General features: G+C 38.9%; 1 protein-coding gene across 3 annotated transcripts in view; it reads right to left on the bottom strand.

Annotated features, from left to right (window-relative positions):
• The window catches only part of LOC120801160 (protein FAM126B-like), a 43,554-nt gene that overhangs the window by 20,200 nt on the left and 5,582 nt on the right, over nt 1–17,772 (bottom strand). For 2 of the 3 annotated variants that reach the window (XM_040147748.1, XM_040147752.1), the window contains exons 2-4: nt 9,396–9,481; nt 3,527–3,606; nt 402–503 (exon numbers count right to left, since the gene is read on the bottom strand). In XM_040147748.1, coding sequence (XP_040003682.1) covers nt 402–503; nt 3,527–3,577 — 153 coding nt within the window. In that variant the 5' untranslated portion in view covers nt 3,578–3,606; nt 9,396–9,481. Of the gene's footprint in view, nt 1–401; nt 504–3,526; nt 3,607–9,395; nt 9,482–16,318; nt 16,405–17,772 lie in introns of those variants that run through there. The other variant, XM_040147749.1, reaches the window with a different exon arrangement.

Raw genomic sequence — 17,772 nt, 5'->3', positions numbered from 1 at the left:
GACCAAGTCTGTGTATATATACAGTACAGTACAGTATCTGTGTTTGAATCTCTGACTATGCGCCGAGCTTTACCTGTGTGGGAAGCAGATGTTCCAGTCTATCAGAGTGCTGTGTGTGTGTGTGTATGTGTGTGTGTGTGTGTGAGTATAAGGAAAACTGTTTGCTAGCCCACACGTAATGTGGCTGCCACTGCCACTGTGCCAGTCCATCCAACTCTCCCAGAGCACTACATGCTTGTGTTTTTGTGTGCACATGTACCTTGCAGGCAGAGCTGTGTGGCGGTTTCTTGCTTGTTGCCAACTGAGATTACATCATGTGAGTCACAAGCAAAACATTTCTTCAAGCTAAAAACAGCCATGCCTGGGACTCTCTGTATGTGTGTGCGCCCTCTGAGTATCACCTCATTGTTGGGGTCCTGGATGACTCTGTAGAGTGCTGGAACCAGGGACTTCTTTAGATGAAGGCTGCCGGCATAGCTGGGGATGTGGGTTTCTGGTAAGGACTGGAGCAAGGAGAAAGAAAGGTTGGCTGAGAAGTTTGACACGAGGTCTATGCATCATTTTCTCCTTGCATCCCTCCAAATAGTAACGGGAAAACTAAGACTGGCTCTGTTCTATTCAAGTATCCCATTAGCCACGACAGTGTGACAGTGAACCAGCGTGAACAATTGCAGGATCCTGGAGCTGAAGCAACGAAATGGAATTCTGCCATCATTAATTTTATTATTTATACCTGTGCTTTTCCTACTGTGACAAGCCAAACTACCAGTAAAAAGGCCTCTTCTCTTGAGCAGAGTCAAAAGCATTCTGGGAAATGTGGAGAAATCACTGATTGGGAAAGTCAGTAAGGCGGGTTATGTGAAAGTGGATACACATAAAAAAAAGAATCACAAAATAACTTTTTGAAGGCACTGAACATCACAGAGTGATGAGCTCTAACTGTCTCAAATATCATGGGGTGAAATTCTTTCAATGGTAAAAACTGTGTGTTTGTCTGAAAATGATATATACTCTCAGCACAGCCTCTTTATGGTCATTTTGAGAACAGAACACACTGTGCCTGGTCTGCACCACTCACACTATGAGTCATACCAATTTATTTCCCTCACTATTCATCATACTCCCTCCTTTCTCTCTTTCACAATGTTGTGCTATCCACTACCACCCATCCTTACGCACTACGGACTTATTTCCTCTCTTTGGCTTGTCTTGTCTTACTTACTTACTTTATGTACAGTGGAAATTTCCGGACATCTCAGACACTAGGCTCACATCAGCTTCCATTAGTCTGACCTGTATGTTGTCATGTTTACCCCTGATGTCCACTGGATGCAGATGCTTTAGGTCCGGTGTCCAGTGTCCGCATTTCAGAAAAGGAGCATCTTCAAGCAGCCACATTTCCAATATTTCTCAAAGCTTTTTGTGTTTTCAAAGCAGGCTGTATACACTTTTGCACCTGACTTATGATTGGTAAGGTAACAGATGGTTTGTTTGTACTTCTCCTACAATTAATGTACAGAGCACACTACCTAAAGGAAAACAATAGTATTCCTACTCTTCCTTCACAGTATTAGAGGGAAAAGTGACATAAACAATAATAACTAGCTAAGTACTGAAAAAGTGAGTCAAAAACAAATGAAAAAATATATCACTGAATATTAACTTTGTGTCAGTTTACAAGAAACATCATTTATTTACACTCACAGGTGAATTTTATGTTTCAGAGATGCTGTGTCAGTCACCTGGAATTACCGCCTCAAAGTTGCAGTTTAAATCCATGTCTGTCCATCCTCATAATATATTCAGTGAATACTTTGAAGGATTTTATTAAAAGGCATTAAGTGTATTTTATCATAATTAGTGTATGAATTCTTAATTGATGGCCAAATACATGTTTTGTGAGGTCACAGTGAACTTGACCTTTGACCACCAAAACCTAATCAGGTCATCTTACGGATGGACGGACGACCTGTAAACATGAAGTAAAGACTTTGAAGGAATATTATAAAAGGTATTGAGTGTATTTTGTCATAATTAGTGTAAAGAAAAAGTGTTTTCTGAGGTCACAGTGACTGTGACCTTTGACCTCCAAACTCTAATCAGTTCATCCTAGACTCCAAGTGAACGTTTGTGCCAAATTTGAAGAAATTCCTTAGAGGCATTGCTGTGATATTGCATTCAAGAGAATGGGACAGACAGACTGACGGACAACATAATGCCTCTGGCCATAGTTGTTATAGGTATAAAAACAGACCCAGTGCGTAAAGATTGTGCAGCGGAAAAAAGAGCTGTAAACACATTCATTGGACATTGGAGGTAAGGCCAGTCAGTGCGGTACTTCCAGATGTTCGGATAAACTTGTCAGGTTTGCCTGTACTTTAGCATAAGTGAAATGTATGGAAGGGCATTAAACAAGATTGTGTCTTTGAATTACATCTTAAATAAATGTACCAGAATTAGGAACAAACTGCTGTTACTACTGTTTATTTTGTTGATTTAAGTTTTTGTGACGAGGAACTGTCAATATTTGTAATATTAATGTCTATCATAATGCATTTAAGAGGAAAACTCAGCAAAACTCATAACTCAACTTTCAGATTCAACCTACATTTCCTGGACATTATTGTGCGTTTCATGTCTTTATACAGAGCTCGGGTAACTCACTTAAGGCTTTGAGTTATGAAAACGTGCATCTTAATCAAAAGAGTACGTCAGTAGACTGTTAAAATTAGCATGCTGCCACTAATAGCAGTTACTTGGAAGTGCAGCTGGCCTTGAATCTGTGTTGGAATTCATAAATCAGCCTTGCATAATTCATTTAGGATTTATTTCACATTCAGACACTGTACTCAGTAAACCAAAACAAAACCAAATAGGAAAACAGTCATCATTTCACCATGTCTCAGTTTCAGTAATGAGTAAGTGACATTGACTTAACATTACTTTTTTTTTTTTTTTTCACTTTCATCAGTGATTAGCGCTTGAGAATTAGACGGCAGTAATGAATTTAGTAGCATGACTTCCACAGTGTTTAACTAAGGGATTACTTCAATTGGAATACCTGCCTCTGTGTAAAGCCTGTTCATACTTTACCTGCCTGCAAGCAAAAACAAGTTTCAGTTAAAGCACGATGGAGTTTGATACTGATGATTGTAAGACGTGTTTCACAGATAAAATCAAAGTGTATCTGCTTGTGAGACGGAAGACAAAAAAAATGCTTTAGCCTGAGCTTGAAGAGGACAAATTACAAACAACTTACACTGATGAAAGCAGAGCTGACCCCGATTCTTAACTGTCCTAAAATGGCCACAGTTCTTGCTTGCATTCACTAAATCTAATTATGATTTACAAAGGACTGAAATATTAAAGAGTTGACATGCACAAACTGGCACGCTCCACACTCTTTTTCATCACAGTTGTTAAACCCACAGGGTGTGGTTTCTCTGGAAAAATGCCTCATAAGATGACCTCTAGGAGCACATTTCACTGAAAAGTGTCATGATGGAGAACAGAGGAGAGCCTTTACCTTGAATTCTGAGAGCCATTCTTCAACAACACCACGCTCTGAGCCCAGCATCTTCCTCAGAGACCCCCCACCTCGGCTGCCTGGTGAACAAGGAGAGTCGGAAGACAGAGGGAGAGCGGAGATGGAGATGTAGTGAAAGAAGAAATGGGAGCCATGAGAACTTGCAATGACATGATGAAGAACTATACTAGTGATTTTCCATGTTTGAGCCTATTTACTTCACAGCACATGAAAGTCACTTAACATTACTACCAACCATATTCCAAAAATGCTTGTGTGTGTGTTTTGTTTTTTTAAACTTCATAATGAATTTTCCCAACTAAAAAGTCAACCCTTTTTTCTCTTCAGTTCATCGTGGTATGCAAATCAACTTGCAGGGTCTTGAAACTTGCTTGAAATGGCTAATACATCACAGTGAACAGTCAGTTCACTTTTTAAATGTATGTTATCACTGATAATGCAGGTCAAACCGCAGTCTGAGATCCACAACTGTGCTGCAAGACTAAAGCCAAACGTGTAACAACTGATAATAGAGACGGCAGAGATGGCCCTCCACAACATCCACGTTTCATGTCATGTGTCTTTCAGGCTTGAATTTTTGACAACATGAACACAATTCTGTTCGGCAGGTAACTATCAGTCTGACAAGGTTACAACTGCCACCGAGCACATGAACACACCACCCCAGAAAAACCTATTATAGACAATAATGTTAATTGTACACAATTTGCAGTAAATGAGATGCAACATGCAGCAACACCAGTATGGTCCTTTAATGCCTTCGAGTGTGGAAGCCAGCCACAATGTTGCATGACAGTTCACCTCAGTGACCGTACCACCTATCACCGCGGAGAAGATGAACCACCACAGGCATTCATTTTGGCTTTCGCTTGACAATTCAAATCTTAGATGGCAAAATGAAATCACACACAAAACCACATAAGGCAGCTAAACATCGATCTTACGAGAGACGATGTTAAAAACTAAACCTTACAAAAACCCAATAAATACCCTCATTAAATTAAAAATGAACTTGAGAATGAGTGTTCTTATATTTTTTTTATGCTTTGCAATGATAGAAAGCTCAGATCTGAATTACCTAAGTTTAAATACACAGTTTTCATATTCATAATATATTAAGAGAGATGAGATATGAGATATAAAAAGACAGTCTTTAGTTTGTTCAAACATATTCTGAACTCGGGCTCCGGGCACACTGTTATCCCTGGTCCTGTTCTCTGTATCCAGCAGCTAAAATTAACTTAAACTGCCCAAAATAACAAGTCATTTCTCCTCATCCCACGGAAAATATAGTCTCATTAATTATCCCATGGAAGGTTTGCTATGAACAAGACATGTGTCTCAGTATGAAAGAGCAAGTGTGTGTGTGTGTGTGTGTGTGTGTGTGTTTCGTTTGATGGAGCGAGAGCAGTCACAGGCTCCAGTGACAGTTTGGATACAGACTGTAGGTGATATTATGAGAGAGCGAGTGTGCCAAGTTGCCAAAATGAGAGAGACAAACAATTCTTATGTAATGGCAGATGTATGCTATAACTCACCATAGCAGACCATGCTTTCTCACTATTTGACACTGACACCCTTCACCAAAGACTATCATGAGCTACTATTATTAACCTTTAGGAAAAACGAAAGGAGAGGATGAAAGCGACAACCAGCTCCATGCAGGCCACGGTGCTGAGTAAAATCTGTAATCATCCACTCTGACTCTATGAAAAACTTCAACATGAAAAAAAAATATGGAATGGCAAGGCAACCAACCCCAGGCTAGAATTTACAACCTGAAAGCTGCTATTGACTTCTTTAATAGCAACTACACACAACTGGTTTATACATCCTTTCAGATGAACAGAATCCCTGTGTCAAACCTCAGTTCAACACCATGTGGTGAATGAGTCGTGGTCACAATGGAGTCTTTCTGACAGCAAAAGCCAATAATTAACATAACATCCATCCCCAACATGTTCCATGTCTTATCTAAGGAAATGCTTGAAGTTTGCGTCACTGCCAATGACGTTCTCATTCAAAGGACATTGTGCCATTGTAAAAACACTTTGAAAGTGTGTTTGTCAGACATGAGTTTGGTGTCTTATTTCAATCACCTGTGTTCAAAAACAGCAGCACTGGGGCCTTTGGCTTAGGAAAAAAAAAAAAGTGTGGCTCATACGATTGTTGTGGTTTTGATTTAATGGGATTATGGATTAGGACTAACTCAATATACTCAAAGTGGGAAGATCCCACTTAACATTTCAGGCTACAGCCTCTGCTGCCTGATTGTAAGGTATTCTCCTGCAGCCAGTACACTGATTCTGTTATCCGCATGCTTAAACACATTGAATCAAATATTGTGGATGTGACGGCGATGTTCAATTGTCGTAAATGAAGGGACTATTAGATATATTACATACTTGCTGGTGTACCAGTATGCCATGATAGTTAATCATGATAACACATATTGTTAATAATATATTTTTTAATTAGATGCAACATCAGGTGCCACAGTTAAGACAAACAATATCTAAAGAGCTGTTTGCGGTGAGCTATTTCATCACCGTATGCCCTCACACTGTAATTATAAAGGAGTCATCATGTTTATGTCACAATCCAAGATCAGACCAATTCACTCCTCACCCTGTCTTGTGTTCCTCTCCTTGGCACAAAAATATACTCCCACAGCACGCGATGCGACAGAGTGTTGTAAATAAACTCATTGAAGCTGTATCTGGGTCAGTGTCCTGGGTTAACTTTCTGACACATGCAAGTTAACGGATTCAAAAGTAAAAAGCTGTGTGTGTGCAAAATTGGGAACATGCACACACAGACTGTGTCAGATTTAGCAACCACTGCTTATAAGATGTTCGCACACTGTTCCTTTTTGTAAGCCCCAAACAGTGTCAAACTGTTTGCATGTGCACAATCCAAATGCTCTCTCCCACAGTAAGTGATAATGTTGTCACGCCCCTATTTAATCTTATTAGGTACACCCACATTGCAGGCCAGGAAATTAGCACAAGCACTAGGGCCTTTCTGGATTAACATGTCTGTTTTTTAATCTTTCTCACAGTTAACATAAAATGCAACACTGAAGTGTAAAAAAATAAATAAATGACTGGTAGAAAAAGATGCAAATCACACATAAAGCCATAATGAAAACTGTATTTAAGGCCTGAACATAAATTTCATATGTACTTAGAAGACAGGTCCATTAAAAAAAACAATTTAAATTCTCTGACATTAACCTTTTATATATTCTTACTTATGCTATATATAAAAAAACAGCTTTTCATATCTCAACTGCTATAGTGACAGGCAAAATTATTCATCTGACTTCTGTTTTGAAATTTAAAAGTGGAAAATTTAAGCACTGATAACTAGTAAATCTGAATGGCCTTTCCTCAACCTACTTTCTATACAAATTTAGATTAGTAAGTAAGCTTTGAATTTTACATTATTAAATCGTACTTAACTGCTTTTTAGCCTCTCAGTCTCGTCTTTGACCTTTCTTCTAAAAATCAAGGTAAGACTAAATGTAAACACAACACATCTACTTCATTCAGAGACAAAATTTATACTTGGACTCCCTACTGTACCCTGCAGCAGTTCAGAGGCACTCCAGTATTTCCCACCAGTATTTAGAGGTTACCATCAGACACAAATCCAAAATAAAACGATGCATGACTCCCTGAATGGTGCAGATAAGCCTCAAAATGTTATAAAACAGGCTTAGAGGAGCAAGATATCCGATATGCTGTTGGGTAAGAGGAGGCAGAGATCATATTCATTGCTCAGAGCAGATGATGATCTGAACGAGTGAAATCTTCTTGTGTGAGCACACTCTTTCAATCTGTGTGACTGAAAAAGTAAGCTTGTTCAGCTCTTCAAGAAAGGCTGACTCATTCATTTCCTCTGGCTTGCCAAACTGTCAAAGACTCACTGAAGTCAAATGCACCGTCGGCAGGGCAGGCTTATCAGTTACTATGGGAACTGTAGTCAAGTGACTCTCAGGCAATAGCAAATATTCACAAACAAGGTGGGTCTGTTTTGTATAAACAATTTGCATTATATTACTCTCAGAAAAGATGTTAAAATTGATTGTTATCCTCTATTAGTCAATAGTACCATAGCACTTTATGGGAGAGCTCATGTGTTTTGTTTTGGTTGCTTTTTTGGATTAATTGCATAAATTAGATATATAAAAGTGAAAAAATAAAACCGGAGGAAAAAACATAACCAATGGGAGCTGGATGAGACAAACCCTTAAAAGCGCTTAACCTTAATAAAAAAAAAAACAAAAAAAAAACATCTGTAATTGCAACATTGAAGAAAAAAATAAACCATCAATAAGAACATTAGGGAAAGAATTGTCAAGAATTGTCAACAGCTCACATTTAAATTCCATGTGCAATTTCTGGCATTAAAGTCAAGTTAATAAATGGAAATTTCCAGAATAATATTTTGCAGTTAGGTACATAAGTATTTGGACAGTGACACAATTTTCGGAAATTTGCCCCTGAAAATGAGGGACTATGTTTAAAAATGGCTGTAATTCCTAAACGGGTAATACAACATTTTTGTTGAACCCCTTGAATTAAAGCTTAAAGTCTACACTTCAATTAAATCTTGATGCCTTCACTTCAAATCCATTGTGATGGTGTACAGAGGCAAAATTATGAAAATTGTGTCACTGTCACATACTTATGGACCTAACTGTATACTGAAATAATTTGCACCAGTAAGACTTCCACATAAAGAAGACTTATTAGTCCATTAGTATAAATGTTCCGAACATTTTGACAAACATGTAGGTAAAAGAATCAGAAATCAGTGGTATTTGCCTCACTAGTTCATATGTATGTCACTGAAAATGTGCTGTATACTTTCTTCCCCAATATGTCTTGTAGTGATAGTGTAAAGTCCATGTCTGACTCAACTTTCCAGCGTCCACCTTTGTGATACCAACCTGAACTGAACTGAAAAAAGGCATAAATACAACTTTCTTGCTGTTCAGTGTTGATAAAGAGAACAAAAAAGAAATGAATGACAGAATCTAAGTAAAGTATATTCTCATATAAAAGCTGCTATTCAATAATGGCAAATAATAATAGCAAATTAAGGCTTGTTGCTAAGAAAGGCTGGGTATAAACAAGGCTGGGTGAAATTCCCTGTATTCTGCTTGAGCAGCTCACATAGTGAATTTAGTATAATGTACATTTCCACCACACTAATTCCATCGGTACAAGAACAGAGTTGTGTTATGCTCACAACTCTGCTGCTCCTTTTAACAGATATAATATTTTCATACTCTTAATTAATTCCAGTCATTTCTTCTTCAGTGTACTCCCGTATGATGCTAAGTTGCTGTCAACAAAACTCAACACTTGTTTTTTTGACATTAAAAACCTACCTGTAAAAGGAAAGCTCTATGACTTTTAATGTGAAAATTCCGGAGGAACTGTTGAGTTTCCTTCAAGGTAACTTAACATCATTTGACGAAAAAGGCAAAGTGGAACACTTAATATGTACTGTTGCTGTACTGATGGAATTAGGGCTGTAGAAATGGACACGACAGAGACTTTATCAAGGACAAAAACGTAAACATGGAGGAGGTTTTGAGCGTGCATTAACTGGGGAACAGGGGAAATTTGAAATAAAAGCCTGTCTCTATGTAAACTATTTCAGAATTTTAAGGTAGGAAGAACAATATGTTTGAAACTATAAGAAATTGATTTCTTTGTAGGCAAAACATAAGAAACATAAAATGAGAACTTCACAATGCAGCTGTTCATGGGTACCAATAAAATACAAAATATGAGGCAGTTTGAGAGGGACGTTGTTAACCCTCTGTACTTACCTCAGTGTCCCAGAACTCAGATCTCCACTGGGAGAGGCAAATGGTTCTCCGCAGGGTCGCACATCTGTCACTCACTGGAGGGTCACCTGCAAGAACAGGGAAAAAAATGATCGATCAATCAGATCATCATGGGAAGAACTGTCATAAGAAAAATGTTTTAAAATTCCAGTCCATGAAGTAAGCATTTACCAGGTTTGTGTTTAATTTCTGACCAGGTAAACATCTATAGTTATCCACCATGCAGTCAGACAAACCAGTATGACCACGAGAGACAAAACTCACATCAGTCTTGGGGCGAGGCTTATTTCAAACAAGAATTTTAAAGTGACTTTGTATAACGAATTGATGTAATAAGGGATATAACTAAATTTGCCAGTAGGCTTTTAACAAGAAAAGACTTCTGACACTTCAGTTATATCACTTCTGTCTGTTAGTAATGGACACCTGTGGATGATGTCACACACGAGTCCATTAATAACAGACCAAAGTGATATAACTGAAGTGCCAGAATCATTTTAAAGAGAAAATATCCTGATGTGTTGTGATGCAAGATAGATTAGATTACATTAAGTGGCATTATCATGTGTAATATCATAAATTAGTAGACAAAATATTTTGCCTAAAATATGTTTTTTTCCCCAGAGTGAATCAAAATGATACATGTCTTTAAAATGAATTACAAATATACTTAAAATTCGGGATGCATCAAACAATAACTTTCATCACTGACTAATCTGCCAGTTTCTTCTTGATTAATCCTTTGGTCTATAAAGCATAATCACTGAAAATCACTGAAAAATAGCCATCACAATGTCCTAGAGCACAAGGAGATGTTATTAAATGTCTTGCTTTGTCCACAAACACAACCATTCACAACCCAAAGTATTCCAATTTACTATTATGTAAAACCAAGGAAAAAAGAAAATTTTCACATTTTAAAATCTGGAACCATCAAATATTTGGCTTTTTTTTCTTAAAAGTGACTTAAATGATGAATTGATTATCAAAATAGTTGCCGATTAATTTTCTTTTGATCGGCTAATTGATTAATCGACTAACTGTCGCAGGTCTGAAGATAGATGACTTTGAAAAGAATCACAAATAACTCCAAACAGTGTTTCAAAGAATGGTTTTGAATCAATCTTATTTTGTTGAGAAAGGAAATTCTTCTGGACGGAAAAACAACATACATAACAAATAATCAGTCAAGACAATGAACAAAGCAGCTGACAACATGGAAACTCAGAAACCAACAGACAGTTGCTCCAAGAGCATGACCCTCCACTAAAGGTGCACAGTTTCAGCATTAAAAAACATTGCTATGATGTAGAGAAACCTTACCGATAGGCATACAACACACAAACAACTAACTTCCAGTGTTTTGAATCATAATGGAAACTGCTTTTTTTTTTTTTTTAAATTGGCACAAGGAGTACATTTTCAAGTTCCCTGGTGTTGCATAGCAACAGTCAGCTGACCAACTTGTTGTCCTCGCCTGCTAAAAATGCATCTTGAGGATCCACACCCAAAGTATTTCCTGTATTTGGCAGAATGAATCAAGGCCTCAGTGACACAGAAGACGACGCTGTGGAGAGGCCGCTCTGCACTGCTGTGTGTCCCTAAGAAGCAGACAGTGCCACATCACTGAGCACTGCATCTGATGTTAAGTATTCCCTACACAGTCTTGTGTTTATCTGAAGGACCCTTACATTAGCAATTCATCACAAGGAGTCAAGGAAATTACCATGCAGGAGTCCCATCTGCCTAGAATGATGTGTGTACCCTCTCTATCTATTGAAAGCTGTGAAGAAGCTATTTATTTTCCTTTGCCAGATAAAGCGTACGCATTGTGTGACTCAAAGCCGAGGGTAACAGTGGCTCCAGGGTGAGCGAAAACAGCAAGGGGAGGGACAAGGAATAAGTAAACACAACACAAACAAAATCTGCAACATGAATAAATTGCATGCAGATGACAGAGTCATGTAAGATAAAAATTAGGTGTGAAAGGGAAATATTTGGAATTCTTTAGAACAATATAGTACGACGAGCCCCAATGAGATTTGATCAACCTCATTTCAGTATCCACTGTATCTCATTCACTCTACATGGTAGAAATTTTAATATATCTCAAGAGGGGGGTGGGCCCATGATACATACAGTTAGGCAATATAAATGGGGATATTTTTCCATGCAGTTTATACCTTTGGTAGCTCTCCCTTTAATGTCTCTGGGTACACTAGGCCATTGTGGGCAACGCTGCATGTCAATGAGCAGGGCTGTCTCATGGCAAAATTGGATTTTCATATGATTTTTGCATCATTGTATTGAAGTACTGTTGGATTAGCCGAAAACAGACATTCCATTTGGTTATTTTATTATTAACACTACATTAACAATTCCTCAATTGATTTCCCAGAAAATCTATTATATTGTGATATATCGATATTGCGATATACAGTTACACATTTGGGATAGAGGATGAACTCCATAACGACGACACTAGCACAAGCAATTTTACTGAAGTGATTTTCTAAATCAGGTTTTGTTTTCAACAGATGTATTTTCTAAAGTACTGTGGTCTGTTTCACAGATCTAAACTTTCAACTTTTTCCCATGTCCATGAAATGTGTATTAGACTACCAATTTACAATATCAAACTACTGCAAGAACAAGACATTAAACATCTAACTACGGTCAGTCAACAGGTATACAAATGGAATAACAGAAATGACAATCCAGTGGGATTACAACAATGCATAATTAGCTGGAACTGTACTTCAGGACCACAGTTTAGTTCCTCCCCACTCTGCACCCATTTCATCCCAGTCGGTAGTAACAACAGTGCTCTCCAGTCAGCCGTCACTATTATATATGTCACACACCTAATGAGGCCTGGCGAATGACAATAAGCAAAGTTTCCTTCAAGGCCCGCTCTTCCTCTATGCAGGACCTACTCATTGTCCTGTGGCATGGCTCACAAGGGAATAGAAGAGTGCCAACCCATCCTGTTTACGGCACTTCAAACCCCAAATCACAATGACATTGGTAGACACCCTGCTAAACGGTGCACTAGGCTGAAACAACAAGTTTATTTGTGTATTGACCTTTCATGAATGTAAGATGACTTGTGGGACTGCCGGATTAAGACTTTGTTAGTTTTAGCTAGGCACACCTAATAAACTGGTAACTGAGTGTATTTGTGTTTTATAACAGAGCCAGATAGTGTGCCACTTGTCTTGACGTTTTTCTGTACAACAAATATCGCAGTATTGTCTTACTGTTTATCCAATCTACATCCTGGACTGAGCAAAGGACAGTGAAACAAGACTGCAGCCATGCTTGCGGCCCTGTGAGGCTTTACTTAGATACAGCACTGCTTTGAGCTAAATGTTAACGTCAGCATGCTAACATGAGTCAACTGAGTCAGAGGGAAAGTCAGGGGATTGCAAAAACTATTAGGATTTATCCTTTGGGCAACATGGATATTAAAATTCAAGTATCAAATTGCATGTAAATCCATTCCATAGTTGTTAAAATATTTCACTAAAACATGTCAACTTCATGGTGACACTAGAGGAAAAGTCAGGGGATCACTAAAGTCATTAGGACTGACGTAGTGGACCGACCGATTGACAGACTGACCGATCAGCCGACATTGCCATTCCTTGAGCCATGCCTATAGCGTGGCTAGAAAAACAATCTAGCTCATCAAACAATCACATCAAGGTGGTTAATATCTACAGTTATAAACTACTGTAGTAGTTCTTCTTTTATTTTAATCTGTGTTCAATTTGATTTGAAAATTTTAACAAACAGGGCAAGGAAAAAAAAGAAGTAAATACTCAATCCATGAGGTTGTAAACATTTTCCTTTCTCAGTCTCTTTCTTCATATGTTGATCTTGTCGTGCTAAAAGAGTGGAGCCTTTCACACCATCACTGATTAATACATAACTGAGAAAAGGGCCAGTGAACCACACAGTCATGCAGATGCTGAGTGCTTAATGTTGTTCTGACTTCACTTAAGAGGGAGGGGAAGAAACTGCTCACTATCCACACTCTGACTGACTGTTTTCATATTGGAGCCTGGAACCTCAGCAGTCTCATGACTCATAAAGTACTGTATTTGTTAGCTAAGTTGGTCACTGAGAAATCCCTTCATTCAATCAGTCAAGTCAGAGCTAAAATCCAAAACAACAACATAAGATTAACATCTCGAATGCCGGGGTAAGACCGCTGTGTGTGCTGGTGGCTGTGTGTGCCATTACTCCACTCTCACCCACAGACAGGCAGCCATAGCCGGTCCTCTCCTCTGCTAACAGCTGCCAGGACATACAAGGCCAACAACAGCTGCAGCATGCTAATCGTCATGCTGTGCATCTCTTCAAACAAACACTACAAGCATGCTAATTAAGTCAGTTCTACCATGCTAATCCCACACTGTTCTTCTGTGTACTGTATGGGTGTTTACCTTACTGTCAGCGTAAACTAGCCTCTTAAAGTGGGGCTTGGCTGTAGATTACATTAGGTGGCAAGGAGCAGTACAACTGATGATTATGCCATTTTTAAAAAGTATTTCCACCAGGTGACACATTATTAGCAACGATGCTCGACATAAAACCAAGAAATTAAAACCTACAATCTATCCCCTTTATCCCTTCTAGCTGCAGTCTTATTTCTACTGAGTACTGAATGGAGGGCTCCCCCTAACAATACTCATCTTTCAGGCAGATGAATCATTTGAGTTTCTGTGACTAAGTGACTCATTAAACCACTGTAAACAAACACAAGGTTAAAGCCCTGGAAAGTACAGAGAACCACTCTTAACCACTGCTACACCCAGAGCAAGGGAGAGGTGATAGCCCTTTAGACTTAAATAGTTAATCTGTTCCTGTTATTAGTTAATCTGTTCCTGTCATTAGCTACAGTAGAAACCACCCTTACTTGTGTTAGCCAAGACAAACCAATAAACACTGAGCTTATATTAGTTCTTTTTTGGGACTCAATTTCACAATTCCCCTGCCAGTGTGGGCAGTTTCATTGTTTTGGCTTCTGAATGAATCACTGTTGAGTAGCAGCCATGAACTGCCTTAAACCCCATGGAAATATCCCACACAATCAACACTTGTTATCATTTGGACATCACACACACCGACAGTCTCTCTCATCAGCACCACTGCTGAAATGTCACTTTATATTTTCATTTTGTTTAAGTTCAAATCCAAATGGCAACTCCACATGAACCAGCAGTTGCGATCAAAACTGATAACTACACACAGTGATTTGCGAGTGAAATTATCAGACTGAATTTTGGAAAACTGTCAAGACTTGAGGTTAGTGACAGGTTTTGGCAGCGTAGGAGTGAGGGGAGTCAAAACAAATCCGATTTCATTCCTAGTTACTTCAGCAAAGCATGGGGGGGCTTGCCTGTGCTGCCTTACAAAGGCAGACAGTTGTGAAGTTGAGAAAAACGGGTTTAAATTTTGAAAGCTACTTCGCTTTTATCTTAGGTGTGTATCAGCTAAACAAAAGGTCCGTCTGAAAACTATTTGCAATATTAAGGACTTTTAGCAGAGCTTCTAGCAGGGCGAGATCATCTGGTGTCACTTTTTTCTCCATTATGATTAGATCTAGCCTCTGAATTTTGTGGTATGCCGAAAACAATACAGGAAAACTGTCAAACAATAAAAAACATTACTCAAGATAGTCGGTGGGTATATGTTAGGTTTTTGGTAGTTGTTTCACCAGCTGATATAGATGTCTCTTTTTTTTTTATGCTTACAGCTGTAAATCACAGTAGTGGAACAATTTTTTCTTACACATGTAAACTCAAACAGAGTAAAACTACCAAATATAATTGAAGTCAAAGAAAAAGCACAAGTGAACTACAGCGATGAAATACAAAGTTAATGCTCTTTGTGATATTGACAAATGCCAAAGAGGGCATAATACTTTGTTACCTTGCATCAAGGAATGAAAGATATAAAGTAAAAAGGAACCAAAAGGCAGAGTGCACATGGACTGTATATGTGTGTTTGTGTCTGTTTGTCTCAACTTCTCCTCTCTGCCCTAAACGAGCAGTGCCAGGTTTCAACAGTCCAACACTGGGGATTTTTCAAGGTCAGCTTAGCTCACTCAGCCATGAATAATTGAGCTTTAGCGAGTTCTGTCCCTATTCTGTTTGCGCCACTTCTGATGCTGTCCTTCTTCCTTCAAGTTCGGTTGCTGTGGACAAACTGAATATCCAGCGATAATGGCGTGACAATTTATTGTTTAATTTATTTGCTTTTAACCTCGTCAAACAGGAAGGTCAGAGCACATGGTCAAATACAGACCAGGTGGGATTCAGTGTTTTGCTCAAAGACACACAACAAACACAATTATTGTGCAATTTAAATACGCTGTACTTTCTTAATTGGCGCCGTTTAAGTTAAGACTATATGATTGAACAAAGATTTTACACCAGTTTGCCGCAGGTTCAATACCATTTTGAGGTTTGTTTCAGTCTGCTGATTTCCACATAAAAACGTAGCAAAGCCCAAGTGCATGCAAGTAAGCAAAAAACACCACATGTGCGGGCGTTAATTTCGTTTCCTAGCTGCCCAAGTATTCCTCTAACTCATTTGACAAAGTCATGAAGGAAAGTTCATTCATCCTCTTAGTATATGTGTGTTTGCAGGTGGCCACTCTTCATGGAACATACACACAATCATGACAGACACATACACATACACACTTTATCCCGACACTTTCCCTTGGTAGAAGGATTAACTCTAATACCTGATCACAGTGAAGCAGTCTGCTGTAATCTCCATCCCTGTGCCTTTCTCAATTGTAAAACGAACCAGCCACTCACCAGTGGAGTAGGCAGTCTGCACAGGAATAGAGGCTTTCTACACAAAAAAACACGCATTTACACACTTACAGGTCTAGAGACAGAAAGGCAGACAGGTACACAGACACACCTCAGCGAGACGCCAACTGACAGCGAGGACTTGGGTGAGTAAAGGTCACAAACAGGCAGGCAACGGTGACTGAAGTCAATATGTTCCTGTGTGAATCAATAGTACCCGTAGGACACGTGGACAGAAACACACACACAAAAAAAAAAAAAAACACTCCGGTCACACAAAAATGTATACTACATGTAATAATACAGAAAGAAAGAAAGGGATATAGGTGCACAGAATGGAAGAGAGAAAGAGAGTGAAAAATTGGCTTCTCTCTCTCTCTCCCTCATCCTCTCCTCATCTCTCACAAGCCAGGCTAGGGGAACTGAGGCGTACGCACATCCTGGGCTAAAATTAGCTCGGCTGCAGCTGCAGGGCCAGACGTGTTGGGATGGGCCCGTGTTGCAACTAAGTACTGCACGCGCACACACACGCACACACACACTCACAGAGTGAGCCACAACAAACAACAGCACAGGTGAATGCCAACAGCACCGCGCCTCCTTCCTTTCTGCTCTTCAAACTGAGGCATGCAGATGCTATCAATGCAAATGTAGTGTGTACTCAAATCCATGTACAGGATGAGCACACACATGCTGTCTGTATTGAGTCCCTCCAGAAAGCCCGACAGTAACCTCACCTAGACATATTAGCATCGGGATCAAGGACGAACAACTTGACTTACAAATGCTAATGGAATTTCAAGCATTTGGTTTGTGATCTTATCAACAATGACTTACGGTGAATTTTTGTGTACAATGCCCTATCATTTTCAGACAAGTATCATAAGCACACACTTGTATAGACTTTTTTTTTTTTTTTTTGGGGGGGGTCTAAACATTTCTCATTCTAGAGAAATGGAGGTAAATGCTGTACTGCCATATACTCCAATCAGCAATCTTCTAACAATGGGCAACCTTGGATCAGCGAAGGGAAAAAAAAAAAAAAAAAAAAAAAGAGGAGATGGGGTGCATTACTACACATCCACCTTAGTTGCTGAGGGGCCTGCAAAACTGCTGAAAACCAAGAATATCAAGCCATAGAGCCTGGTCTCTAAACTTCCTCCCAAAGAGACACATAATAATTATTAAATAAAATTGTTTCCCACAACATAGAAAAGAACAATAATGTGGGCTACATTGTAGCTCAATCCATCGCACTGCAGCAGACGCAAAGACATTACACTAGGTGGACAATGACAGAGTTCTGATAGCAGCGGTAGCCAAGTTAATAAGCATTAGCTATGGAGCCCTGGCCAGACTTTCCGATGCCTATGAAACACTCAGTCACGCTAAGTAATTTTAGCGATAGACACCTAATAAATTTAATTATGCAATGCAAACTGTTCCTTTTAGGCTTTTTACTGGATTTTATGTCTATATTTGATTGGCTAGGTTGCATTTTTAAAAAGAAAAATCCTCCTTCCTCT

This window comes from Xiphias gladius, chromosome 16 (assembly GCF_016859285.1).
Source record: "Xiphias gladius isolate SHS-SW01 ecotype Sanya breed wild chromosome 16, ASM1685928v1, whole genome shotgun sequence".
Classification (NCBI taxonomy): Eukaryota; Metazoa; Chordata; class Actinopteri; order Istiophoriformes; family Xiphiidae; genus Xiphias; species Xiphias gladius.
The sequence above is the reverse complement of the archived record's forward strand: the minus strand, read 5'-3'. Positions and strand labels throughout refer to the sequence as shown.